Source organism: Bidens hawaiensis, unplaced genomic scaffold, assembly GCF_021521415.1.
Source record: "Bidens hawaiensis isolate Kalapana, Puna unplaced genomic scaffold, B.hawaiensis_p1.1 tig00006990_1, whole genome shotgun sequence".
NCBI classification, from domain to species: Eukaryota; Viridiplantae; Streptophyta; class Magnoliopsida; order Asterales; family Asteraceae; genus Bidens; species Bidens hawaiensis.
This window is the reverse complement of record NW_027491479.1, coordinates 234588-255900: the sequence shown is the minus strand read 5'-3', so window position 1 is coordinate 255900 and position 21313 is coordinate 234588. Positions and strand designations below refer to the sequence as shown.

At 35.1% G+C, this 21313-nt stretch overlaps 2 protein-coding genes across 2 annotated transcripts; both read right to left on the bottom strand.

Moving 5' to 3' along the window:
• LOC143634085 (uncharacterized) lies at positions 1–1977 on the bottom strand. The gene is made up of 5 exons (XM_077102258.1): positions 1918–1977; positions 1675–1837; positions 663–756; positions 380–579; positions 1–267 (listed from the first exon to the last, which is right to left on the bottom strand). The coding sequence occupies exons 1-5, from the start codon at positions 1975–1977 to the stop codon at positions 167–169; spliced, it is 618 nt and encodes a 205-aa protein (XP_076958373.1). The 3' UTR covers positions 1–166.
• Positions 1978–9821: 7844 nt separating this feature from the next.
• On the bottom strand, positions 9822–14063 carry LOC143634111 (uncharacterized). The gene is made up of 9 exons (XM_077102275.1): positions 13935–14063; positions 13287–13460; positions 11989–12397; positions 11652–11905; positions 11451–11519; positions 11293–11349; positions 11130–11182; positions 10976–11051; positions 9822–10889 (listed from the first exon to the last, which is right to left on the bottom strand). Exons 1-9 carry the CDS (start codon positions 13976–13978, stop codon positions 9941–9943), a joined length of 2085 nt encoding a protein of 694 aa, XP_076958390.1. The 5' UTR covers positions 13979–14063; the 3' UTR covers positions 9822–9940.
• Positions 14064–21313: the final 7250 nt, after the last annotated feature.

Here is a 21313-nt window from a genome sequence, read left to right as displayed (position 1 = left end):
AGACAATGTTTGTAGAGCCAGTTTCTGAAAGTTTGAGAGTGAATGTATTCTGTAAGTGTCAATTATCATATCTCCTTTCTATATGTTTTTTAGCGGTCAAGGCGCACACAGAAAAACATCTATAGGACTAGGAAATGATGCTAATGTTACCTAACTTGTACGATTGTCATGTTGACATTGTTGCTAGCAGTGTGGCCTTCAGTTCATTAATATCTTTAACCAATCTTCCGTTCTCAGAATTGCAGCACTCTATCTCAATAAACAATTCTGAAATTTACAAAAACGAAACATCAAAGTTAACCAAAGTACAACGAGCAGAACATGTTTAATACTTCTTTTAGATATTATAAAACCTCGAGGTCACAAAAGATGGCATTACCTGAATTATAGGTATCAAGACCTTCAAGAATCTCTTGAGCAAATTCTGACATTGAATTTTCCAATGAACGAATTTTCCTCTTTAGATGATGAACTTCATTCTCAAGGTACGCTTTCTCTGCTAACAACTTCCCTAGGTTACCTTGTGCTTCCTCACCAATTTCCTTCTGAAATTCCAGACACGATTTACTGAAAGCTTCCCTGTGTGAAAGAAATAAAACAAAATTTAAAAACATTGTAATGTTTGTTACCAATTGAATTTCCTATATTAACTCAGTAAACACCTCTTTTTGTTCATTCTTTCAAGTATTTCGTCTTGCTTCGTTTTCATGCTAGACAACTCCTTCTGTAAGCATTCCCTTCTCGTTCTTGATTCATCTAATATCAGATATTGTATATTATTGATCAACTATTTATATAACAGAACAATAAGGATAATTGCACAGGAAAGCTAGTCAAATCATATTTTCTTAACCATGAAAATGATATAACATAATAACAATAACCCCTAACTAATATATTATCTCTAATATCATCATCAAAATATGCAAGTATTAAGGTATGCAACAGCAACACACATCTTAAAGCTGCTAGATTTTGGTTTAGGGCTGTAAACGAACCAAATGTTCATTCGTTTGATAAATGAATGAACGTGAACAAGGAATTTTGTTCGATTAAATAAATGAATGAACACAAACAGAGGCCATGTTCTCGTGAACGTTCGATAATGTTTTCATTTACGTCTGTTTATGTTCGTTAATGTTTGTTCATTAAAGATTTTTTATATTTTTTAATGACTTTACTGATCTTACAATATTGATTTAAGCAAAACTATCAACTACAAGACAAAAATAGATATGAGTATTATGTGATCAATTTATATGTAAATTAGCACAAGAATATGAACATTAAAATAAACACCAACACAAACTTGGTAGCCGAACCAAACCATTGGCACTGACCATCACAATTAGCCAAATCAAATAAAACACTATTTGTGTTCATTTGTGTTCGTGAACCATTCACGAACAAATTCATTTCGTTAATGAACGGACACGAACAAGAAATTTCGTTCAGTTAGGTGTTCGTGAACCGTCCGGATGTCCGATAAAAACTCAACAAACATGAACAAGGCCTTGTTCGGTTCGTTTACAGCCGTATCTAGGTGTTACATTTTGTTCGTTGCTAGTGTTTATCCAAATTATAAATATATCAATTATTACAAATCTAAACTAACAAAGTAAACAATATAAATTCGAACTAATTACAACGAAATTTAACCGAATCTCGGATTACCGTTGACAGCCATGAGTCCTTTAAGTTCAAACTGAAGCATGTACATCGTCTTCGTCAGCTCGGACTCTCTAACCGCCAAAGTCCTCTCAAATTCGGAACACTTGACGACTTCCGATTCGATATCTCGAGTAATTTGATAATTCGCCTCTATTTCTTCATTCACCTGAATAGATCAAATCAGCAATTACTTCAGCAGAAAACCTAATAAAATCAATTCCACAACAGATAATAAAACACACGAACCTGATCGAGCATATCCTTCAGTGCTGATAATTGGCACAGAATCGCACCTGAATCGTCCATTTTCTTGTTCTTCGATGTCGATCTTGGAACTTTTATGTTATTGGCGCGCTTACACGAATCAAGTGGAGTTTTTAAGTTGGGGGGTTGAATCAGGTTGACTTTTTGTATTAGACGTGGTTAACTTAATCTCAATTAGGCAGGCGCAGATTAATTCCAGATTAATTTAATTGTTAGTCCGTACATCTCTACGGACCAACTGTTATTAATCGTTATCGGGTCAAAATTGATCAAAACTTAAATTTGAAAAATCACATATAAATTCTAATTCGATCAGTCGCTAGTCATTACACCACCGTCAACCTAATCATGACACATTTATAATCAATAACTCTTTCGATAAACGAGTTTATATATTAAGATTAATCCATTAGGTTTAGTATTTAAAACTTTGCTTGAATGAATAGTAAAATTAATTTTCCTTCATCAATTTACCGTTCTAATCAGTTTTATTCCTATGATGTATGGAAAAGCCAATTAGGATTGAGTCCCCATCCCAAGGATGCGGACGGAAACACCGTCGAAATGCGTCGGAAAAGTTTCCTAAATGAATCTGATTAATAGTGACGGATCCAAAATGTTTCCAGGCCTTTGGGATGTTTCCAGCGACCCTATAGCGAATTCCGGCGACGAAGCAATTGTTTCTGCTAGATTTCACAGGAAGAACAAGGAAGAAGAAGAAGATTGCAGCTATAACTTATGAAATAGAATAGCCGCTTTTAGATTTTAACATTTAACCTTTTTATCTTTTACTTGTTTGCATCTAGTATCTAATACGTTTAAACTTTTACATAAAAGTGTTTTTTCTCAAATATATTATCTCTAGGTTTGTGTATTTTATTTGTAACCCTAAGGTTTAAAGTAACATATTCAATTCTTAAACAGTATATATCTATTTTGGAATATGTTTAATATATTTGTAGTTTTTTATATATTATTTTTCCGTACCCGTATCTTGGATATTTGATTTTTGCCTTTCCTCGTATCCGTAGCGTCCCCATATCCTGGTCCTGTACCCGTTCCCGTGCTACTTAATTTTATTCACTATCCCAACCATTCTTCAATCTTTTCCATCCAATTATAACCGTTCTTCAATGTTTTCCATCCAATTATAATTTCAAGCTCAATATATAAGCCCTAGTTTATTAACCAATAATAATAGGAGAACAAAAACAGAGTTTTTAAACTAGAGTCGCCGGTTATTCAAATCATAACCAAGTCAATAAACACCAAACCTAAGCAAGCTAGCATGAAACATATATGATTTTAAATGTGCCTTAAAGCATATTCTTAAGGGAATGGGGGTGGTCCGTTATAGGGCCCGAGCACGCGTGATGGCATCACGAACACCGCCGCCGATCCTCCCATCACGCGTGATGGGGGGCCGGCCGTGATGGCCATCACGCAACTCAATTCGACCGTTGAAGAAGCTTGTTACCGTTGAAGGCAATATAAAAAAAAACTTAATTAACCTATATAAATATATCAAAATCCATCTTCAAATCCAACTCAAATCCAACTCAAATTTAACTCAAATCCTCTACTACAAACAACATTCTAACATCACACAAACGGAGGGTTCAAAGAAACGTGGCTCGGGTTCAAAGAAAACCCAATCCCGACCAAAGGTTCGACAAAATCTTGGTGAGCCGGAGAGATTCCGGTTACAAGATGAACCCGACACAACCCAACCATTCCAACAACAACCTTTTCAACCACAACCGTTCCAAAACCAACCATTTCAATCTCAAACATTTAATTCACCGTTTTCATCGATACCGTATCAAAACCAACCGTTTATTCCACCTTTTTCTAGCCAAATATTTCAAAATAATCCTTTTGAAACGTTTCAATCTCAATCGTCACAAACGTCCGTCGATCCTTTAGAGGATAACAATGTTATACATCAATTTGCACGTGCTTTTCGTGATGAAGACGACGATGTGGATGAAGACGACGATGAAGATGAACCTGCGGAGGAGGATGCCATCGTCCATAGACCTTGGTCGTCCGCGGAGGAGATCGCCTTGACCAAGGCTTATTTACATGCCTCAGAAACAAAAAAACATGGAAACCAACAAAAACGAGATATGTTATGGAGACGTGTTATTGCACATTTCGAAAAAACTTCCCGGTGCAACCGATCGAAACATGGATAAAATGACTTCCAAGTGGGGAGATTTGAATAGAAAAATGTCAAAATTTAATGCTTGCTACATCCAATTGGTAATTATTTTTTTAAATTTATTAGTTAAATTTTTTTTATAATTTATTACTTTATTTTTACAATTTTGATATGTATATATTTTTCGAAATGTTTTGTAGAGCCGAGATCCACAAAGCGGAGCGAGCGAGGCGACTATCATAAAGAACGCCTTGAGCAATTATATCAATATTTTCCGATATAAATCTTTTCCCCACTTGGATGCATGGGAGATTGCGAGACACCACCCGAAGTGGGAACCGGTTCCCGTGGTCGACATGGACGGACCGACGGCTCTAAGGAAAAAAGGATCTTCTTCAAAAAGATCAAAAACTTTCGATTCCGGGAATTACACAACGTCTACCGACGGCTTGTCAAGCAACACGCCGAACATGAACTTGAACGATCAACTCGGAGACGATCCCGACGAAAGCACACCCACACCCACACGGCCGCATCGCAAGAAAAGTGAGGAATTGTCAAGATTAGGAAAGGAAACGGTGGCCGAGGACTTCAACGAATACAAGTCGGCTAAGTTGGCGGAAATGGTCGAGACGAAGGAGCGAAAGCAACTAGCTCTTGCTTCAAAATTAAAACTTGACGAGGCGTATATCAACCATTTGAATGAAAACCAAAAAAAATCCGATTTAACATTCATCGTACAACCGCACGAACATCTTAACGAACCCTTTAGATCGATCCTACTTCAACGCAAACGCGAGCTATGCGAGAAGTGGGGTTGGGAAGCGCCATAGGTTTTTTTTTGTCGATTTTTTTAATTTATTTATCTTTGTAATATTTATTTAATCTTGTTTTATTTTTTTAATTTAACCTTGTTTTAGTATTTATTGTAAAAAAAAAAAAATTTCCATCACACCACCACCCCCACCAAAATTCAATCACTAGTGATGGAAAGTGGTGGGGTGAGGTGGCACACCGTTATTGGTGGGAGCAAGTGATGGTTTTTAAACCACCCCCACCCCCCTTAGTTTCTTGCAACCCAGTACCCACCTAACTAGAGATGGCCAAAAAAACCGGTTGGGGAACCGGTTTACCGGTTTTTACGAAAACCGGTTTTTTAAAAACCGGTTTGACCGGTTTAGAAACCGCCGGTTCGTCTTTCGGTTACAAGTTCTAGATCCAAAACCGGTTAACGAACCGGTTAATGGAAAAACCGGTTTTTTTTATTAACCGGTTATGGAAAAACCGGTTAACCGGTTTATAACGGCTATATGCCCGTTTTTTTTGTTTTTGGACCGTTTTTTTTTTTTACCATTTTACCCCCACAAACATCTATATATAGTTTAGGTTGGGTATTGGTTAGATCACACTCGATTATACAACTCCAAACGCTCTAAACGTTTATTTCATACGCGATTATTTTGTTATCTCACTCTCAATTATACCACATTACCACTCCATACGCTCTTATTTCGTAGTCGTTTATTTCATACTCGAGTATACCACTCTTATTTCGTAGTCGATTATCATGGCCTCCCAAAGTGCTGCTTCATCCGTCAACATGGGTGCCTCGAACACGGGAGAAACGGTCGTTCGGGTCATCCCCACGAAACGAAACCATGATGTTTGGCAACATTTCGACCTATGCGAAATGTCTAACAGTAGCCAAAAAGCTCGATGCAAACATTGTTTGAAGTTTTATGGCAAAGATGCAAACTCCACTTTAAAAGCGCATGTACAAAGGCCCTTTTGCAAGGCCTTGAAGGACGAATCGGGAAGTAGTTCGCAGCCGGAGATGACGAATCAAGGAGCGGTGTTTACGTACGACGTTGAAGCGGTACGTCAACAGTTTTCAAACTTTGTGATTCAACAAACACTTCCTTTCAACCACTTCGACAACCCTCAATTCACGGAGATGATGCAAAACTATGTTCAACCACGCTACCAACACGTAAGTCGTTCGACCCTTAGAAGAGATTGTCTTAAAGCATGGAAAAACGCTAAATCCGAACTAATTTCATACTTTTCAAACTTACAAACTGGTGTAAACTTAACAACGGATGTGTGGTCGGTACCTCATGGTTCGCCCGACTCATACATTTGTGTGACGGCTCATTGGGTTGACCCCGAGTCGTGGCAAATGATGAAACGAACCGTTGCGTTTCAATTGTTTGATTACCCGCACACGGGTAGAAATATTTTTCAAACCTTGGATAAAGTCATTCGACAATACAAGATTGAACATAAAATCTTTTCAATTTCGTTTGATAACGCGTCCAACAATACGGCCGCGGTTGGCCATTTAAAATTAAAGTATAAACCTATTTGTGATGGAGCGTTTTTTCATAGCCGATGCATTGCACATATTATCAACTTGGCCGTGCAAGATGGGTTAAACGTGATCGAAACGCAAAAAAACAATTTTAAATGAATGTTACGAGATGTTTTTAGCAACAATAAAACATTTTCAAGATACAAAAAATTTTGTGTAGAAGCTAATTGTCAATGGTTGGGGCCAAATTGGGATTGTCCAACAAGATGGAACTCGACTTGTAATATGTTTGAGAAAGCCATCCAACAAAAAGAATCATTAATTGCGTTTCATCAAATTTTGTCAAGTAGGGGTAAATGTGCACCGTACGATCCTAGAAACTGGTTATTGATTGAGATCGTTACGGAGGTCCTTCAAATTTTTAAATCTTGCACAACTAGTTTATCCGGGGTTTATTATCCAACAAGCCCCATTGCTTTACCAAAAATTGCTGTCATGTGCACAAAGTTGAGTGAACTTCATTGTAGGGGTGCACCTTATTTTGATATGGGTGTAAAAATGAAAGAAAAATTTAGAAAATATTTTCAAGAACTACCCGCTGTTTTGACATGTGCTGCTGCGTTAAACCCTTGCATCAATGTTGGTGGTGTTGAAGCTTTAATAGAAAAAATTTGTGATGAGCTAGGGTTAAACGACGATCAAAACCCCTATTATAGCCAAACTTTAAAGAATGCTTTCAACACCACCTTGTCAAACATGTATGATGTCTACCTTACAAAATACGGGTCGTCTTCCCAAATTCATGACTCGTTAAGAGCTGTTGCCCAATCCCAATCCCAAACCGACCTTGAAATGGGGATGTACTACATGATTTGGGAAGACGCCGGTAAACGTCAAAAGGTAAACACCCCAAGCAGTGAACTTGGAAGGTATGGTGGTACCAACTTTGTGAAACACATGACTCCGGATGAATTTAGAAGTCTTGATTTGCTGGCTTGGTGGAGAGGTAAGGAGGATGAGTTTCCGATCCTCGCCGCCATGGCCAAAGATTTACTAACGGTCCAAGCTTCCACGGTAGCTTCGGAGTCTGCTTTTTCTGTTTCTGGCAGGGTTATATCGATTAGGAGGACTCGACTCACTGCACCAGCTATAGAGATGTCGATTTGCTACAAGGATTACTTGGACTCTTTAGATAGGGCACAACATCAACGCTCACTCGAGGGGGAAATGGAGTATGAAGCGGGCTTGTATGAAGACGAGGTCAATGAAGGACACACTCAACCAATGACCGATGAAGAAGTCGCGTACGACGATTACCTAAGAAATAGCTCGGGATCGGGTAGCGAAGAAAATTAGTTAAAGAAACAGCAAACATGGAGGCAAATCATGAGTAAGAAACAGCAAGTTGTTCATGTAATCGTGTCTAAGCATTCTTTTTCCTAATATGTGCTCTTATTTACTTGTTGATTTGGATTTTTCTAATTTAGTTAAAGAAACAGCAAACATGGAGGCAAATCATGAACAAACTGCGATTGGGAACAACAGGAGCATCTGCTAGTTCACGATTTAATGTTTGTATTTTTGAGTTAAATCATGAACAACAGTTCTTGGCAGAGATTTCTTCAGTGTTAATGATTTAATGTTTGTATTTTTGAGTTACGAATATGCGATAACGATTTAATGTTTGTATTTTTAATGTAAAAACTATAAATGAAAGTTATGTGTTTTTAATCTTTGGTTTGTTGAAAACACATTCACCAACACACACTCATACTCATCTTCCAAGCAAAGAACCCTAACAACGAAAGCAAAGAATGGCTTCGGTCAGTCCGTTTTGCCTTGTAGTTACCGTTTTGCCTTGTAGTTATCGGTTTGTTTATACTGTGAAAAAATAATGGTCTTCATTAAGTACAAAATATAAAAAACAAATATTCGTATTTGAAACCGCGAAATTTAAAAAAAAAAAAAAACCGGTTAATAAAAAAACCGGTTTATTAACCGGTTCTAACCGGTTTCTAAACCGGTCCTAACCGGTTAGACCGGTTAGAGTTTTGACAGCAAAAAACCGGTTATTAACCGGTCCGGTTATTAACCGAACCGGTTTTTTTCCGGGCAAAAAAAAACCGGTCCGGTTAATAACGAACCGATTTTTTAAAAAAAACCGGTTTGTGCACCTCTACACCTAACACCCCTAATTAAAATCTTTTCATACAACCTGCCTAACACCCCATTATTAAAGTCTTTTAGAGTTTTTTACTAAATAGGTGTAGTTGTAAAAAATATTTGCCAATTTGGTGTAGTTTGAAAAGTATTTATCAAAATGGGTATATTCTTGTAACTTGTTTGTCTCTCTCCTATTATAATTGGATAAACAATTTCACTATAATTAAACTAACATATTGTTAAAACAATATTTTTTTTTCATAAAAATATTATATATTAATATGAAACTAATGACTTCTGTCTTTTGAAATTTAGAACTAAATAGAAAAAAGAAAAAGATTTAAAAAAAATTGACCACGTCCACTATATTAGAAATAAGAATAAGAAAATTAACTTGAAAAATGAAAAAAAAAAAAAAAAATTTTAATGGACCACTAATATTCACCTAAGCTTTTACCTGTTATAATATTAATATTATCAGGATAACACAGACTTTTATATTAAAAAAAAAAAAAGAACATACTATTTTAAAAGAAAATAAATTCTTAGGATGATTAAGATGATTTTTAAGAACAAATATTTATGGGGTTTTCCTGGGTTAGTTAAAATAAATATATAATTTTTAATAAAGAATTTCCATTTGATAATATCTAAATATATGATTAAATAACGGTAAAATTAATAATAATAATAATAATAAATAAAAATAAATAAATAAATAGCAGTATTCTCAATTAATAATTTTATTTTAGCATTATTTTAGTTTAATTCTTTGAATTAGGTTTGTCCAATTATAAAAAGAGAGAAACAAACAAGTTTTAAAAATGTACCCATTTTAGTAAATAGTTTTCAAACTACACCAAATTAGTAAATATTTTTTTAACTACACTCATTTAATAAAAAACTCAAGTCTTTTGTTACAACCGCCTAACACTCTTTATTAAATGCAACAAGTAGATGCTACAATGGCCTAATACCCCTAGTTAATTGCGACAGTTAATAGGTTGAAAGTGAGATTCGCAGTGGCAATAATTTTACAAACATGAACCAAAGAAACCAAACTTTGTTCTTAATTTGGCCATTTCTGTCTTTATGTTGAAACAATAACAAAAATGGTCCAACAGTAATGACAAAGTGACAAAACACATCCAACTTACATTTCCATGGTATCAAACTGGTTGGATATTTTGCCAGTTACAATATCATGAGCTTGTCCTCCAACTATAGGACATTACTTCATATAGAACTATAAAATTCACATCTAACAACCCAGCCTCACTACTAAGGGTAACCGAAAACCTGACCCGACATATATACATTACCGATCTAATGTCTCATACAACACAACACTAATGAAACAAACATGATCAAGAACTGGTCTCTTGTTTACCAACCACCTCTCCATCTTTCTTCTTCAATCTCAACTTCGTCTTTGTATTAGGCGCCACAAGTCGCAACCGCGACATCACATAACCCATAAGTTCTTCACGATGCGAGAATGTAAAATCCAAATGAGCATATTCAAACTCGTTATAAGACGCCTCGACACCCGCATCTTTCATTAATCTATAATGTTTCCTCACCATTGAGGGACGAATCACCCGGTCTTTCCTCCCTGCAACAACATCGACCGGAACATCAATCAGCCCATAATATTCACCCAGATCCAACGGCTCGGGTAACCCGTACACTCGCATGTTAGCAGCAGGACTTCCATAGTCAAACATCCTGAACCTTCGTGCGCGTTTCATTTGAGCTAAATGGAGCGCGATACCAAATGAAACACCGGGCATGTCATTCATGTTGTAATGTGGTAAGCCCAATACTCCAACCCAGTTGGAGCTGTCACCGCCTAATAAGTAACCCATTAGCGTTTGAACCACCCCACCAACTGCAGGGTAGTTATGGAAATCCCGGGCTAATTTGTTGACCAACATGCGGAAGAATCGCGTGGGTATGTAGAATCCGGGGACCAGAGGTTGTAAAATGGGAGCGAACCAAAGGAGGAAATATTCGACTGCTGTGAATATAAACGGTGAGTCGTGATGGAAGCCAGCTGGTGATAAAAGGATTATTCTTGATAGACGGTGTGGCTTTTGCTCAATTCGGCGGGTTATGATGTACATTAGGATTGCAGCTCCACCTAAGCTGTGACAGATGGCACAGAGTTTATAAGGTTGCTCCATGTTGTTTGTTTCCTCGGTAGTATCACGCTCTGAAATCTCTTTTAATTCTGAAGTTTTCACTTGGTGAATCTTTTCTATCATGGCTGGTATATCCTCGATCCCATTTTCATTGATCGAATAACGCCAGTATCTGTTATCATGGAACCCACAGGTATCAGATAGATGAAATACTTGTATAAACAGGTAAAATTTTTCAACGAGCAAAAATGAACTTACTCTCGTGAAGATATGTTTTTGTTAACATGTTCTCTTGAAACTAGACCACGGAAATTGCCCAGGAACACATCATATCCTGCAAGAGGAAAAGAGATTACAATATTGACTTGTAAAAAAATAAATGCGCATGCTGGTCAAAGAATAAGCTGCAAACCTTGGTCAAAAGCCGCAAACGCGGGAGAGCCAACAACTCCATTGGACACCCATCTGGAGAGAAAATATGTCAGCATCAACCACATATTTGGAGTATTTAAATTATAGATGACCTCTGATAAGAAGGGCTGATGTCACACAAGTAATAAAAAGATACTGCTTACCCCATAGATGAATCAAAGACCCCGTGTTGAAGATAAACTGCCTTCCTAGCATCACGTCTACAAGGAAAGAAAGTCATTAGCCGACATACACTTCAGTGCAATGTACAAACCTCAATGCAAAAATAAGTAAATTTAATGTCAATACAAGAATAATTCACCTCGGGATCCGTTCCAAAAGAAGAACGTATCCATCCTCCGTCACCACTTTGATAGCTTCATACGGGTACCTAATAAGTAAAAAGGTGACGTTTTTAGTTACAAATAATGATTTGTCACACAACATAAGATCCTCATGTATCACACCTCAAAACCTTTTGTATTTTCCATCAAAAGACTAAAAACAAAAAATTAAAACTTACCCGAGCTCTGTAATGACGTCTTGGCATGTTCGAGCATCTGTATTCAAAGTATTGTTCAATCTAGTTATCCTTTCTGTTGGGGTAGGGTCGTCGTTTGCCAGAGTGGCAGTTGCCACATAGGCCCTGGAATCATCAGACGAAGACCACCTCAATAACGCCCTGATAGATTCCAATGGAGAGAGAAAACAAGCTGTTATCTTGTGAATACCATCAAATATGGTTTCAATACAAATTTCCATTCCAAGATGCAGATCCTAAAATTACATAATTTAAAATAATCTAGTGTTAGTAATTTCAACACATTTACTTATGAATGTATCAAAAATATACAGTGTACCTCTATAACTCCACGTCTTTTGTCGGTAGCCCGTTGAACAACATGATCTAATGCTCTCCTGCCAGCATGGACATGTGAGGTCTGGAATCTTCCTGGGGAACTAGTGGACCCCTTTAAGCCTCCACTAAAGAATACACTATACAAATAAAATGGTATCCCAAGTATTAGTCTTGCAGGAAGCAGAAGCCACACACATATGGAATAAATCATGTGGGTCCAATTCTTGCGACGCTTTGTAAAGCTGCTAGCCCTGGAGAATCTAGAACTTTGTGATGATGGAGATGCAGGAGCAATGTCACCATCATCATAATCATCATCTACATCTTCTGCAGATGAATAATCTACACTTGATGCTGAGTCAGAGTCCATTGAGAGTTCATGAACAAACTGGTTAAAGGAAGACACCCCACTGCCAAATAGTAGAAGAAATGGAAGGCATGTCAATAAAGAAGACTAATTGAAATGTGTGCATTTCATAAAACTAAAAGAGGCAAGTTGTTCTGCAACTATAGAAGTTTATTTTAAAAAAGTTATAAATGATTACATGTTAAACTAAAAATGATAGCTTGCAAGAATAAATCAACATTGGATCAACTTAGAACTGTAATCATACCCTTAATTTTCTTGTTTTACTTGACAACTTAGAAGCAGGTATTTATAATACCTGCAAAATGTGTGTTACTTTCTTCTGCATTCTTTTAAGGATAGCTTATTCGCAATGAAAAAAGTAAGTATGACAGTTTAAGAAAGCAATAACTTTTGTAAATGTGCGTATAAAAATTGGTTATACCCTGATAGTATGTCACATTGTTAGGCAACACAAGTATCTCATTTCTCAGACTATATACTGGTTACACCGTGATAGTATCTAACAGACTAACACTGTTACGCAAAACAACAACTATCTTAAGTCTCTACTATATACAACGGAATGTTCTTAGATCTCAAGTCTCGACTATATACAACGGAATGTTCTTAGACAAGGTAATACATTGAAGCACAACTTGTTTCAAATATCATAAAACGCGATTACGCATCCAGAAGATAAATACTAAAATAAATACAACATTAAATATTCATTGAAGGAAGTATACAAAACAAGTGAAAATGACACTATATGTGAAAATATATGGTACACTACTCACTAGTGACAAGTAAATTTTCCAATTTACTAAATTAGGAAACGAATCGACACAAACACCAAACGGAAACAAAATGCTGCCTCATTTTCACCAAATTTTTAGATTCTATCCTGATATAGAAAGCACATGTTAAGGCAGAATACAAAAAATGCTTACTTTTCCATCCAACGAGGAAGCCGGGGTCCACAAAAAGACGGTCTGAGCTCCCAACCGTGAATACCTTCAAGCATGTTAGTCTTGCCAGGCAAGATAGCCAACAACATTGCTGATAATCCATTTATTAGCCTCAAAATGATATTCAACCACTCGTAACTAATCGTTTTCACAGACCTGCATATCACACGAGATCTCTAAGACAAAGACCACACATAACTGCACACAGCAACATGACAAATTGTTCCTTTTCACAATTTAAGGATCAAATTTTAGAGCATATAATCAAAGTTATATATGCAAAATCCTTCATATATGTAATATATTAAATCATCTATTAAAGAACAACTTGTGCATTATCGTGATTCCCAATTATCCATCCAAACATAATTAACACTAAACCCTAACACAAATTACTAAATTAACCTTCAATTCAAAGGATAAAAATGATCGATTCACATGTATATCATCCAATTACACGTCACGAACATCTAATTCCGTTCTCGTAACTAACCAAACCCTAAACTCCGCGAATTCGTCAGATTAAACCGATCGTACATCAAACGTTTACACAGAATTACAGATCATGATAATCGATTCACAAATAGGATTGAATTCAGTCGAATGAGAGAGAGAAAATGAGAAACTAACTCTTTGGTGACAGCAAGGAAGTTGTCAACGAGCCGTTGCATCATGTATGATGTGTGTGTGTGTTTAAATTAAATTAGATTTAATTGGTGGCTATGAGTAATGATAGTAGTAGTATAACAAACAACCAAACCAACCAACCAACCAGCAGATCCAAATCGATAATGAAACCCTAAAAATACGGATTGTTGCAGTCGATTGATGATTGATTTTAGAGAAAGAAAGTAGATGATAATACTAAACGTGGCGGGTAAGAGAAGGCAGGTGTTGAGTAATAATAATAATAATAATAAAAGCAACGCCGGTTCTTATCGTCTCTGGGTGAGTCGGTGAAGGAAAACTGAATGGGACCCACGCGGGTTTTAAAATGAAGTGGGGCTTTACTGGTTTTATCCGTGTGACGTGGCACTGTAAAAGTTAGTGGACGGAGACCAAGTGCCACGTGTGAAATGTGTCGTTATGTGAAAATTTGGGAAACATAATAGTCCAATAGGAATGTGACACGTAGACCCAAACATTGAGTCAGACGTCTTACCGGGTCAAAAGTCAAACTACTTAAGAGGACGGACTGGTGTTGAACCGGATATTGATAACGTCATAAATAATTTAAATATATATTTATGTATATAAAAAATTCATATACATATAAAAATAATAATAAATTTTAATGTTTATTTATGTTTTATAAATTATTTTTTAAACATATATGATTCATAGAGCATTCACAATACCTCCATCAAATTTAGAGAATAGAGGTTTTTATAAAATAGGGAGTTGTTTAAGGTGTTATGAATGAATGAGAGAGAAAATACAGTGGTTTTTTTGTATATTTAAAAAGTTATTGTAGCCTCATATAAATATTTTGATATATTTTGAAAGTGAATGTGAGAGAAATATAGTGATAAGGGTATAAAAAAGTATTATTTAATTAACAATAAGAGAGAAAATGTAATGTTTTAGTGTAATTTTATATTTGAAGATAGAGGAAGGGAAGAGAATGCTTTAAATACATCAATGAAGCTTGGCTGGCGGCTCATGTGGTAATTGTTAAAACTTCTTTCTATCTTGGAAATGACCCAAATTTGAATCATGGTATGCACATTTAATTTTGGATTTACTGAAAAAATGGGTTTTACCGGTTCATCCGTCGGGTCCGGGCCGACCGCCACTCGCTGAGTTTTAGTGGTTCACCCACCGAGTCACCGGGTCCGGACCAACCGCCACCCGTAAAACGCAACCGAATTTACAGAAAACGACCCAGATACCCTGACCCGACCCGGCATAAAGATCAGGTTTCAAAACACTTGTTTAAACTTTTAAGTCGTTAACTCGATTTTCATCTACAATTTTTATTATAAAAACCAAAAAGTAAACGAAGAATATAAAAATATATCTTGAATTGTTTATTCATGTTTCAAACGTGTTTGGTTTGGTAAATGATGGTGAGTTTGAGTGATTAGTGAGCGGTTAGTTTGACAAAGTCTAAAGTAGTTAATTTTATATTTGTTTTCAAAAATTATTTTAACGGTTACAATAATTTTGTAAATGATGTATGTTATATTTCTTTAGGGAAGGTTGGAAGTAAAATTATATGTTCTAGATGGTGTATAAAAACAAGATGCAAAGATTAAAAATAAAAAAAACATATAAGATAAAAGACGAATATAGATGGTTTAGGCCAAAATATGTTTCAAGTATCCTTAAGTATCGACTCATGATACGATACTCTATTTTCCGATTGATGAGATATGCCATGTTTGTTGCAATGTGTGTTTTGGCTCCTTTTTAAGAGCATACAATAAAGCTTCAGAGGTTCAAGTACATACATGATTTGGTTAAGAACATTTTTTTGACATATCCAGGTTGGTTGGGTTTTCTATTAAAAAGCAGCACCCGTGAATTTAGTGATCGACCCTTTGGAAGGAATATTAACATTTAGACCAGCTGATATTTTGGTTTTTTGAAATGGATAGTATGGAAATATACATGTGTGGATCTAACAACGGTTTCGCCTCTTGTGAGATTGGTAGTAGTGGTTTCACGATGGGTTAAGCTGCTTCATGTAAAGTGATCAAACACGAGAAAACGTACTTTGACAACTAACATATGTTTATATCAATTGTCTTTGATACTTTTGGTTTTCTTGTCTAAGAGGCTGTGGAGTTAGTTCCTCGGATCCAGCAAGTCATGCATAGTAATATTGTGACCCTAAGATCAATGAATGCATTTTTCAAAAGACTTAATTTTAAAATTCAAAAGGGATTCGTCATATCTATGCAACTTGTGGTCTGCTCACCTTCTATTTCGATGTAAAATTTGGATTCTAAATAGTTATAACTAGTAAGTAAAATATGGGCGGTGATAAAACCCAATAGTCGAGGCGGTAAGTCGATGCGAATTCAGTCAGTTTCGGTTACGTGCGTTACGACAGGTCCGGCTCCGAGAAAGCAAAAAAAACTTTTGGGCCGAAGGTGAAAATTTTTTTGGGCCTTAAATAAAATGAGTATTTTTGTTAGGTTTAAACATATTAATTTTTATATGTACTTACTTTGTTATAATTTGGGTTGTGTAAAAAATTTTGTATAAAAAAAGAATTAAACATGTCTCCAGTGAAACTAAAACCCACAACCTCATGGTTGGGAGTAATACTCATTTGCCACTAGATCAAGTTAGTGATTATGTAATTGTGTTTAAACATTAAATATACATGTTGTTTTTAATAAAATACATATATTTTTTTTGAAAAAAAAAATTCGGGCCTAGCGGGGTGTTAGGTTTGTGGCCGTCGACCACCCTGCCACCCCAAAGGGCTGGCCCTGCGTTATGGTATGAACCTAAAACAAAAAATAAAACAAAAAAAAAATATATAATAATTGAGTTGGACCAATGGGGTTGTTGGTTAGTAAAACTTGGCCGTTGATAAAACTCGAGCGTTGTTGATCCCAGGCATTCAGGCGGTGTGTCAACACAAATCCGACTGGTCTTCATCACGTTTTCCATGGTACCAAAACTAAACTAAAACAAAATATAGTGAGTCTACACGAATTTAGTAGGCTTCCATAATGTTTGTTATATTACTGAAACTAAAAAAACAAAATTGGCATTCATTCAATCTACATTATGTTAATTACTGTATGATAACTAAATAAAAAAACCAAAAGAAAAAAATGCCAGCAACCACTAAGGTGCCGTCAAATGGTTTAATAGAGGCCCTTGCGGCACCAAAGCTATCTTTTATACTATATAAATAATTAACAAATCCAAACAAGAATACAGATAAGCTCACCTTGTAGAATAACACATCTTTTATAAATTGGTTAATCGTTCACTATGTTCTACTAGAGATCACGTTAGTTCATTTGATTTTATGCCATCTTTATATCCTAACGTTCAGTATGTTCTATGGGTTGTACATGATGTTGAAAACCAAACGTTGGAGTTTGGACCTACAAAATAATTGCCTTTAGATTCGCTAATCTTTAGATGACGGTGTTATCTTTAGGAAACTCATTTAGATATAGAATGTGCGTTGTTTTTTTTTCTTTGGAAAAGAAAATTAAAGTTTAAAAACACCCAACAAATATTTGATTGTTAAGAAGAATTACATTTGTTAATTGTTATGAGAAGATGTCTATTGTTGTATGCGGACATCTAAACTATTCGTAGAGGTAAGATTCTAGGGAACCGAGGGTAGATTAGGTGTAGATGTTCTCTTATTTATGATAACTAACATATCCACGGCTTCCCAAACATACCCGAAAAAAACAAGTTATCTAGAAGAATGAATTATTACGTCCATTAACACTGTCTATTTTAGTTTTTAAAATAATCTTTGCCCGTCTAATGTATTTTTATACGAATAAAAAGATCTAATTAAAAATAATTTGTTATATTTATGTATGATGTATATATGGATATATATGAAGTATTTTCACAAGTTCAATCAATCTACAAGTATAACAATTGTATTTCTAGATGTCTTAGTTTTTTACATACCCTCGTGATGTAGTGGGGTATCTTTATTGAGAATGTAACAATGACAATTTATATTATTAAAATAACATAATTATGGTTTTGTTATTTATTAATCCGTGGATTCGAAATTTGTCAATGAGCTAGTGGTGGAGTGGTAAGGGAGAGATTTGGTGTTTCATGTGATCTAATTTCGATTTATGTCCCCAATATTTAGTTTCAGATGCACCATGGTGATAATGGGAAATGACTTTCACTAGTTGGTTCCTAGAACTGAATGAGCTTTATCTAACCACACTGTTAAGCCTTTAGACGTTGGCATTAGGTGAGGGTTTTCTTTGATTCAGAAAGCGAGTGTATCCCGATGTGGTAAATTTAACCATAGCTCATTTAGAAGATTTTTTGGCCGTTAAAAAAAATAATAATAATTTGTGGATTGGAAATATTCCAATTCCCTTCGTATCGAAAAAGATAATGATGGGCAAGCATTGGTGATCGTATAGTCTGCTTTATTTAAACAGGCCCATACTTGCATGTGGCTCTATCCTCGATAAAAGCACACCACATAATTTTGACGAGCCACCACAAAATTTTTGACGAACAAGTTCGACCACATTTTGTTTGAAAAATAAATACATTTGCCGATTGATAACAAAAAAACCAACTAAAGTGAAAATAATAATGTTTGTGAGAAATCAAAGTAATGATCTTTTTATTATGATTCAAATTATTAAGCTTGGTGTATTGTATCAGTTGAGAATGTAGGAGCGACTCAATGAGCGGATAGGTAGGTGAGTTATTCACTCTCAAAAGACATTGGTGACACGATGAGTTGTTGGTTTGATGGGGCAAGTTAGCGAGCAAAGCGTGCTCTCAATGAGGGGTTTTAAAGAGGATGAGTCGACATAACGTAATGTGCCCACTTTTTTTTCAAGCTAGCGATGTATTGTGCCTACATTGGGTATTTTTATTAGTCCATTTTTTTATGGGTTGCTAGCTCATTGTTCCTTCAGTGCCACTTTCCGATAGTCTATTTATTATTTAGTCAAAGTTCACAAAAGTCATGTGTATTTTGGTACTAACTTTTGATTAGCGAAATATTTATTTCGTTGAGTTTCTCGTATTGGAACCAAACGTAGAAATCAACACACACACAATTATGAGAGAAATTGTGCATCAACACTTGTACTTCTTGCTTAAATAGTTTATTGTGCAATAAGGTTGTGTACTACTTGCTTTGATGGTTTATACCCACTTTTAAGTTTGAATGAAATTTTAAACCAATAGTGCATATGCTATATGCTTTAATGTTTCTGATTTATGTTTGGTTTGCTACTAACTTACTACAAAATGGGGCCTGACACCCAGGTTCGATCGTTATCCATGCGCTCTCTGTTGGTGTGAGTTTTTCTATCTATTTTGATTTTTTATACTTTATTTGTTACTTATTGAAGTTTGTATTTGATTTATGTTTTCAGGTTTGTTTTAACTAATCTTTTTATTAAACTTAATTATAGTATAATCTTCTTACCTAATTTTTATATTACATATTATATTTAATATTTGATTTATTTTTAACATTATGTTTAGTATTGTGCACAGTTCTACTTATGCCTATTTTGAGCTAAAACCGAATAAAAAACCATAACTTTCGATTTTTACGTCTACTTTTCATTCGATTTTCTTAATAGTTTCCGAAAGTACCTGACCGCGGGCTTGGTCATGGTGACCGAAGGCGGTGGTGGTGACAACTTCATGTTTTCAAATGAAGTGAATGTGTAAGCGGGTTTAGACCCCCCCCCCCCAACCGCAACGCGGTTAGCGTGAATACTAGTTATATATAATTATTAAAACTATTATGGTGTTCCTACTACAACGTCAAACAATAGCTGCGAGTGTTGTTTGCTTATCTGGACTCATTCTAAAATATGAAGTGTTAGGAAAATGGGTCTATTTTAAATTTTAATTTTTTATTTAGTTTGAGTCGACTTTATTGATTTATTTGTAACTTAGTAGACTCAAATAATTTTATACGTAACATATTACCCGAAAGAAGCATGCATTAATACAATTAACAATCAAGCTTTTCACATTAGTAGTTACGGTTCTCGTAAAGCTTCCTCCGCAAAGACGAACTTGCCCTCTTAAAAGCGTCTGCATTGCATCTATCTAAAAAAGTAAGAAAAACTTGTGATGTTAAACTCAAAAACAACACAATTAGTTGGCTTATACTTATGCAATTCAAGAAATTGGTAATCTAAATAAATCATTTAAATAATTAAATTACTTGTAAACTTATACTTATGTAAATGTTACATGTTATCTTCTAGTTGGCCTTTTCCTCCTAGTTCTTTACTAGCGTGGGGCTGTGTTTATAAAATTCTCCTCTTGACAATAATAAACAAAATTCATTTAAAACGTGACAGTTAAACTATTAGCATCTATGGGGTGACAAAGTGGGCGGAATCTGAACATACGTCTTTAAATTTACATAAACTGCCTCATTTCCAATAATAAATCATATAAGATGCCTTATGGCCATTAATAACTTCAATTTATATTTTTAGTTTAAAACACGTTAAACAAATTAAAATAGAAAAATTCCCAAAATAGGTATTTATGAAAACAAATTTATAGTTTTCAGTAACATTTGTCAAAAATTTCAGAAATATGTATTATAAACTAGTCGTGACGAGTAGTTTGTAGAAACCAATTAGAACCTGCCACATGTCCTAAATTAATCGTAACGAGCACGTTCACTAATCGTTTACTCGTCACGACTAAATAAGTTTTATGTATCGCAATCAACGCCCACGAGTAATTTATAAGTCCTTTAATCGCAACAAGTTAACTACTAATAAACTACTCGTGTAGGGAATGCAAATAGGATAAACTAGTCGTCACGACTAAAGGACTTATGAATTACTCGTGAGCGTTGATTACAAGGCATGAAACTTACTAAGTCGTGACGAGTAAATGATTAGTGAGCATGCTCGTTATGGTTAGTTTAAGGACACGTGGCAAGTTTTAATTGGTTCTACAAACTACTCGTCACGACTAGTTTATAATAACTATTTATGGAATTTTTTACAAATAACACCTAAAACTAGAAAGTTGTTTTCATAAATATTTATTTTGGGAATTTTCTCAATTAAAATTTGTTTAGCGTGGAATAAAATACATAAAATATCTGTTAAATAACTTTATTAAAATAATTATATATTAATTGGGGTGATACATTTTGTTTCACCCAAAACACGACTTCAAAGTAATCAGATTTTGAATTAATATAATTTGTTTATCAAACAGGGTCGTATTCGATTGACGTGTTTAACTCGTTTAATTAAATAGTTGACTCGACAACATGTTAAATTTTAATACAGAAGAAAAGTTATAAGGTCGAGATCAAC

What these genes read in the sequence shown, in the direction of transcription:
- LOC143634111 (XM_077102275.1), bottom strand. Translation starts at nt 13,978, where the DNA reads ATGATGCAACGGCTCGTTGACAACTTCCTTGCTGTCACCAAAGA. An exon ending in GTTTGCGGCTTTTGACCAAG is followed by an intron (nt 11,052 to 11,129) that starts GTTTGCAGCTTA and finishes TTCCTCTTGCAG; the next exon opens with GATATGATGTGTTCCTGGGC. An exon ending in AAAAACATATCTTCACGAGA is followed by an intron (nt 10,890 to 10,975) that starts GTAAGTTCATTT and finishes CCATGATAACAG; the next exon opens with ATACTGGCGTTATTCGATCA.
- LOC143634085 (XM_077102258.1), bottom strand. Translation starts at nt 1,977, where the DNA reads ATGGACGATTCAGGTGCGATTCTGTGCCAATTATCAGCACTGAAGGAT. An exon ending in GAAAGAATGAACAAAAAGAG is followed by an intron (nt 580 to 662) that starts GTGTTTACTGAG and finishes TCTTTCACACAG; the next exon opens with GGAAGCTTTCAGTAAATCGT. An exon ending in TCTTGATACCTATAATTCAG is followed by an intron (nt 268 to 379) that starts GTAATGCCATCT and finishes TGTAAATTTCAG; the next exon opens with AATTGTTTATTGAGATAGAG.